Raw genomic sequence first — 7719 nt, forward strand, 5'->3', positions numbered from 1 at the left:
CCCGTCAAACATCCCTGGATGCTGCTGTTGGCTATAGCTGCTACTGGTGATGTAGAAGAGGGGTGGGAAAGAAATTAATCAAGGTTACATGTCACCAGTGATTTAGTTAATCTACATTTTGGTCCTCACCCAAGTCTCTGTCACTGGTTTCTCTGCTTTATTTTCTCTTTCCAGTCAGTGTAATTTCCCTGCTCTCCAGCTGTTCTCTTCGTCTTTCTAGAGCTGCAGAAGAAACCCAGATCTCTTCCTGTCACTGATTTTTAATGAGGAGTTATTAAAATCATCCTATTCCCAGCAAGACTTTGTCAAATTAAATAGGAACTTTTGTGGCCCAATTTGAGACACCTCTGAGGGGTGTCATTACCAGGGGTGCTCATGCAGCTCTCATCCCTTCAATGTCTCTGAGCTCACAGGTAAATGGGGGCACCTCAAAGCCTTTGAAGAAAACATAGACCATTATTTTTGTAAAACCTTCTTTTTACTTCTTCTTGTGCGTGGCATAAATAAACATTACAGTAGAATTAGTCATCTCTAACCCCTTGCCTAATGTAACACTTTGGGGTTTTTTTTCTATTTGCAAAATATCTATGAGCAAGTTGCAACTTCCTAAAGTTTATTCATTATTAAAATTCATCAAAGTAATGTGAAGGCTTGTTTACTCTATGGATCCATAGTGAGAGGCCCAAAATGACATTTTTTCTGCTTAGTGATAATTGGTCAAATAAGTCACAGTACGTGGTGCTTTTGCTGCTTCCCAATTGAATAGGAATGTGAGCACTTTTGGCACAAGTACTAAAATCTACCTTCAGAAATCACTTCTGGGGAACATTTATACACACCAGCTGAATGCACGAGGAAAGGAAACACGCAAAGAGCACAAGAGTGGGCAAAATAAATAAAAGAAAAAGGCTTTTAAAGAAAATGGAGTCTTCATGGAGTTATTTGAAATTATGTTCCTGAGGTGGCTGTTGTTTCTGTAACTTTGGACTCCTTAAACCAGAGAAGTATAAATGCAAGGGTCTGGCAGAGTTATCAGATTAGAGCAGCCTCTCAGTCAAGCACAACATCCTGTTTACTCTGCAGCTCCTGAACAAAATTATGCACCTACTCAGAATCCCTGGAACCTCCCTACTGCTTCTCCTATTACATCGTCAGTGAGGAAAAGAAGGAAGGAGCTGATTTTTTTGACAGTGCCCCTGCAGAACTCAAAATTAGTACCTGCAGAGGAGACAGCTGGCCTGTCTGACCTGTGGTATGTCTCAGGATAGAAAAAGCCACTCTGTATTGCTGCACCATGTCTATAACATCTGGCTGGTATAAAATAAGCCCTGTATCCAAACAATTGGTGATGGAAAAACCTTCTGTGGTCCCAGGCAAGCTCTGCACAAGGAGAATGCTAAAGAATTTCAATGAACCTGCTTGGGATGATTTGGTTTGGCAAAATCAGACAAGAAAGCGAGAGGAAATAGTGAGTGCATGTAAATAGCTGGAATGGTTTTCCTGGAAACACAAAACACTTTTCTTCCTTCTGATGCTCCCTGATTTACATACCACAGTGCCATCTTTACAAGAGGTATCATTCTCATCATGGGAGATTGGGTCTGAGAGGCTGTTTGATCTGCACAGAAGAGTAATTAAGTCATCCCAGGTTCCCCTCAGCTCTCAGTCCTTTTCACTGAGTATCTCCTTTGCGTGGTACTGGGAGCATCAGAGATTTAAGATCTAAAATGTAGAGCACCCCCTCTCCCCATAGATGTGCAGTCTGGCACTCCCTCCTTGAGAAATGGTGGACAGCAAGAGCCAATCATCAGCAAAGACTGGGAGAAACCTGCTGAGCAGAGCAAGCTATTGTGTTGCTCTGTTAAAATGGGTACACAGTGCAGTTTTAAGGCGAGAGATGGGATTTGACACCGAACACGGGTGTCCAGTACTACAGGGAACATCTGCCAGTAGTAGTGATAGTGCTCTGAAGGAAGAAGTCTGTTGCAGAAATTGTTTCTCCTCCCTTTGCTATTGAGACATCCTCTGGATGCCCACAAGACCCAACCATCATTAATGACCCACACATCTCACTGCAGCTCCAGGAAGCAAGGAGGTCCTGAACAAGCCAAGGCTATAGCGACATCCCTAGCACCCACCCCAAGGCATCACACACTTACTCTCTCCAGGAGGATAACCAGTCCACCAGATCCATGGGATCAACCTCAGGAGGGAGCATTAGCTCCAGTCTCTCTCGCAAAATGCAGAAAGTGATTGGCTGAGCCAAAATCTGCAGAGCCAGGAAGAGTACAAAAGAGAGCACAAAGACATCTCTCCCACCCAAGCATTTTGCAGGATAAAAAAGCAGGAGAGATATATTGTCTATTCACTGAGCTGGTTACAGGCAGCAGCTTGTCTATTTTTCTTGAGTGTTTAATTATTGCCAGGAATAGGCAGCTTGCCACTGCAGAGGATCTTGTTAAAAACATCAGCAAGCCACACCAGGACAACATACTGGTGAGAAGATAATTTCCAAGGGCACTTGGGGAGTATCTATCAGCCACTGTACCTGTTTGCAAGGAAAATGTGATCTAAGACTCCCCTCAGTCCCCTCAGTTCCCAGGTCTTTCCCTGTTCTCCCCTCTGTTTGACCTACTCTCTTATTCTTCCTCTTACGGGTCCAACACAACTCTATGGCCCCACCAGGTTTTAGGTTTGACTTCGGTGTTGTGTGTCTCCTTCCTCTACTTCATGAAAAGGAAAAGAGATTAGGGAAGAAATGTAAGACAGGTACAAGAAGGTTTATGGACCAGGACAACAGTCTCCATTCCTACTTTGCCTGTGGACTTGACCCCTTTCCAGATGCAGAAGTAGCAGACGATCCACGCCAGCAGGAGACACAGAGCCAGCTCCCAGCGCAGGCTGCCCAGTTTGTGAATACCATCCGTGAGCCCCAGGACTCGCTTCCTGCCGGTGTCCAGTGACAGGGAGAGAAGAATTAACACCCCAGACCCCACTCATCCACATGAAACTTTCCCATATTACCCCATCCAAAGACTTAACAGACTATCCACAACACATCTGCCCAGGACTCCTCTCTCTGTTGCTCCTGCTAATGTTCCTCCACCATGTCCTGTAGCTGGCCCAAACCCTCCCACTGTCCAAGCCCATCAAACACCTGCAACACAAAATCACCACCTGCTCCCCATTGCTCCCACACCCTGGCAGCTTCCCAGCAGACCCTACTCAATCCAAAGCAGGCCACCAATGCCATCATCATCCCATGGCCACTGCTCTTTCTCTGGCCTCCCCATATAATATGGACACACTATATATAAGCATAAATGGCCTTTATGATTCCCATGCCCTTCCTTCAGCCTCATTCTTTGAAGACTCACCATGATGAAGGTGGGCCACATGAGAGCTCAGAACAGCAGCTCATGCAGTCCCCAGAAACCCAACCGCACACTTAAGATTCTTCTGCACATCCTTCTCCAACCTAGTCCTCTTAGGATCCCCTTGCCCTTGCAATCTCTACAGAAAACCTGAACAATCGTTTCAGAGGGGTTGCAGCTCTCAGTAAACAGTATGTCCAAAGAATAGGGCAGGAGAGGGGGTCCAGCACTGTGCAGGCTCTTTCTGTGCCCATGGGCTTGTATGTGCCCTGTGGTGGCTGCAAGGGCAGTCAGCCGGCTCAGAAGCACTTTAGGAGTCATAAATGGGGGAAAAAAATAATTCTACTGAAGATGAGCCCCTGGCACCCCTCTTCTTTATGAGACCTTCCTCAGCTGAGTGTGGCCTCAACAGCCATTTCAGCCTCTCCAGGCTGCAGTGATGACCCTCTCTGGGACACTGTCTCGCCTGCTGCAGGACCCTCCCTCAGAGGTGTTTTATTGCCTCCAGCCCCATGACCAAACCTCCCCGAGCCCCTCTCTGGCATCCCACACATGCACCTCAGATCATTGCTTTCCAGGGATGAGCCTGAGCAGCCTCATGGACCACTTCCCTTAGGCTCCAAGCAAGAAGGGAAGGGAAAAGGCACCAAGAAGGGAAGGGAAAAGGCACCAAGAAGGGAAGGGAAAAGGCAGTTTTGTCCCTTTTTGTTTCACTGTACAGGGACTTTTCAGTCTGCCCTGGCCTCTCATGCTTGTCTGCCAACAGCAGCCTGCAACACCCAACACAAGTATCCCCTGCTTACAGCAAGTCCTTGTCTTCTCTTGGTGCCTCTTTCCATGGCCACCCTCACCCAGGCACCTCACTGCCAGAAAGGGAACATGCCTGTGCACATGTGCACACAAGCACCCTTGGGCAGGCACAGTACGAGCAGCCTTTGGGCTGTATCTAGTCCTCGTGCCCCTGCGCTGTATGCCAACCTCCTTGGCAGCTCAGTGCATTGTGGTCCCCATGTTTGGGTCTGACATGTGGCACCTTGCTGGGTTCTAGAGAGATGCACAGCCCTCCACCTGGATAGTCCTACAGCTGCTGTCTTTGGATAAGAGAGGAGCCTAAACAGAGGGAAGGCGATCACGTACTCCCAAAACTCAATCATTGGAGAGGTGGCATTTGCAGGCAAGGTCCCATTGTCCAGGCTGGAGAACACAGAGATCTACCAAAAGAACAGAAAGCTGATGAGCCAGAGGAAATCTCCAAGGGCCCTCCATGAGGGATGCTCCTTCCCCTCCTACCATAACGCTTAACTCTGGCAACACAAAGATCCTTCTCCCCATGCTATAGAGCATCTCATTAAACTCTTGCATCTCATTAAGCATCTCATTAAGCGCTAACTCTTCCCAACTATGAATCACAATCTAGCAGTAGCCAGAGGGCTTTGGGAAGGGAAGAGGGGAAGGAGAGACCAATTCCCTGCCAAATGTAAACCAGATGGCTGCAAAATATAGATTATTGAGACATAGCCACTAGTCAGGATAGAAGAGCATATTCTCCTCCCAGACCACTCATCATTCCCTCTCCACACATGCATACATATGCTCACATACAGATACCTTCATGTTCCACTCTCTCATCCCCAACCTTGTCACACAGCATGAAATTACTAAGTACAGAGGAGAGGCCGCGCATCCAAGAAATGCACCTCATCTTGCATTTGGCAAGCAAAAGACAATCTACCAGGAAAGCCCAGCTGTGGCTGGGAATCTTCTGCCTGTTAGGAGAACATCTGTGGCTTTCAACTCTTTAAAAGGTTGATTATTTCTGCTGGGGTGAAGGGGTAGAGGAAGCTGTAAGTGAATGGCCCATGTGGGTGGAGAAATCTAATACATCACAGAAATTAACTGTCTGACCCAAGAGAAAAAGGAAACTGAACTGTCACCAAAGCTCTTTCCAGTCTATCTACCTCATCTTCACAGGCACAGCCAAAGTGCCTTGATCAAAACCTTATTTTCTGCTGGGCACAGTTCTGTGAATTGTGGGAATGAGATGAGAACCCTGGCCATTGTAATGGTGTAGAGGCTTGTATGAATGTGATTAGACTAGAAAAACAGTGCCTTTAGAGCTCTGTGTTACTGGTTTGTGCACTGGGAGACCAAGTACTGGCAAAGTCCTCCAGTGCAGGCTTGGTCTGATTAAGCCAAAAGCTGAGCGCACAAAGGGAACTGTTCAGTACATGGCAGCAACTGTCCCAGGAACTCTGATGGAGTTGGGGAGAGTAAGGGAACTGTAAGATAAATTGTTGTACCAGAGCTAATGGGAAGTCCTGCCATGTGAGGAGGACTCTAGATTGGTTTAAAAATGCTCCCACTCCACCTACCTCTCTCACTTGCCATAAAATGCAGATTTTCCAGTGAAATCTCAACTCCCAAAACAATTCCATGAGGAAATAGTTTTATTGCTGCTGGGCATAGAGTCATACCACTCAGCCTTCCTGACACTTGCCCATGTTGAATGAAGACAGTTGCTTTTGCAGAAGTCCCTAACCACATTGCAGCTCATGAGAGCTTTTCATCTGAATAAAAAATACTTTATGTAAAACCCAAACAATTTCTGGGAATTGGGAAGGATCTAAAAGCTGACCAAGGGAAGATGCACCTGAATTCCAGGGGTTATTGCAGGTGGCCCACGGTAGCACCGCAGTGAAGGAGCTGAACAGGTAGAAGAGTGCCCAGGACAGGATGATGATGTAGTAGATATTCAGATAGCCCTCAATGACTTGTGAGGCATATCCAATTCCTGTGAAGGGAAGCAAAAGAGATGAGGAGGGGTCTGCCAACCAACTCTCAATACATTAGGCTTAAACCCAGAGAAACAGACCATGCCATGGTAAGAAGGGTGCAACACCAACCATATGGCTCACTAGAGAACAAGGGAAGACCTACCTCAAGGAAAGAGAAAGGATTTTATGACTTTGCATACAGACAGGAAACATTGTTGGTATCTCTAGACAGGTCTATGGTGGAACAGAGAGAAAAACTTTCACTGATGGCAAATCTATTCTCACCACTACCATGCCACTGCACTACACTGCCTCTTCTTCAGCAAAGCCAGATCTAGCTTTTAAAGAAAAGAAATGTAGGTGAGTTTCTTCCTTCTGGGAAGACTCAGGCAAAAAATGTTCTCACAGCTGATATACATCATGCATAAGGTATGGTATTGAGGCAAAAGTAGAGACTTAGTTAGAAGGCGAGCTCTGGTCTTTGGGTCCTGCTTCTGCCCATTGCTGTCTGCAAAACGTGGGTATAATAAGTCCTCCTCTGGACAGAAGAATTGTGGATGTGAGATTCATTAATGTTTCAGTGCCATTAAACAGCCTTTCCCTGGGCCTCAGGAGTCTTGGTTCTCATGTCCGTTCCTTAACCACAACCCCAGCCCAGCTCTGGGCTGTCAGTGTGTGATTCCCCCCTAGTTTGCAGGACACCAGCCTGCAAATCCTGCCACAGCAGCCCTGGGCACAGCGATGGGCAGGGAAAGGACCATAAGCTGGCCAGCCTTCCTTATTCTCTTCTCTCTTCAGTATTTCTCCTGGCCTATATCCATCATCCTCCTCCTGCTTCTCCTCTCTCCAGTCTCTGGGCATCTCAAAGCAGAGACTGTGGCTTGGCTGGACCAGCACAGTCCCCCAGCCAGCATCACACACCCTCAGTTGTGTATGGGGGGACCAGTTGTGTATGGGGGGGATCAGGGCACTGCCCCTGCACATACAGCAGTCACCAGGAGGGAAAACAAGGTAGGGGAAGAGAGGAAGGGAGGGAGAAAGAGAAAAAAAAATAACATTTCCAAAAAACTCTCTGCATCACAAATCGTTGGAAAGTGCTGCCAGGAATTCCAGTAACTCAACTTACCTTCAAAGATGGGACAGATCTTCCTCCAGGCAGTGATACCTCCCTGGCTGGTGTACTGCCCCAGCGCTATCTCCAGGAAGAATAGGGGGATCCCACAGGTGAAGAGGAAGATGAGGTAGGGGATGAGGAAGGCTCCTGCAGAGAGAGGTAAGATGCTGCCTAAGAAACCTCTTTAAAAGCTCATCCCCACCACCCCTTGCCAGGTACCTGGGGCCACAGCTGGAATCAGCTAGGTGAACAGAAATATTTCCCTGAATTAACTGTACAGCCTCTGATAAACAACCTCAAGGTCTCCAACACCATCATTTCTTGGAAAAAATACCAAGCGTGGTCTGCCTTGTGCTGCTGCAGTGCTTCTGCACTTGGTCTTGGCCAACACCTAGAGGTAAGGACTAGCTGGGGAAGGGGATAAGAAAAGACAGTCCCTGCTTTGTTCCCCTTTCAG

General features: G+C 47.3%; 1 protein-coding gene across 1 annotated transcript in view; it reads right to left on the minus strand.

Annotated features, from left to right (window-relative positions):
* SLC6A12 (solute carrier family 6 (neurotransmitter transporter), member 12) overlaps positions 1-7719 on the minus strand; it is a 29381-nt gene that overhangs the window by 17614 nt on the left and 4048 nt on the right. The window contains 5 exon segments of the mRNA XM_010014164.1: positions 2814-2946; positions 4512-4574; positions 4576-4585; positions 6025-6165; positions 7275-7409. Coding sequence (XP_010012466.1) covers positions 2814-2946; positions 4512-4574; positions 4576-4585; positions 6025-6165; positions 7275-7409 — 482 coding nt within the window.

The sequence above is a fragment of the Nestor notabilis genome, unplaced genomic scaffold, assembly GCF_000696875.1.
Source record: "Nestor notabilis isolate BGI_N333 unplaced genomic scaffold, ASM69687v1 scaffold1205, whole genome shotgun sequence".
In the NCBI taxonomy this organism is placed as follows: Eukaryota; Metazoa; Chordata; class Aves; order Psittaciformes; family Psittacidae; genus Nestor; species Nestor notabilis.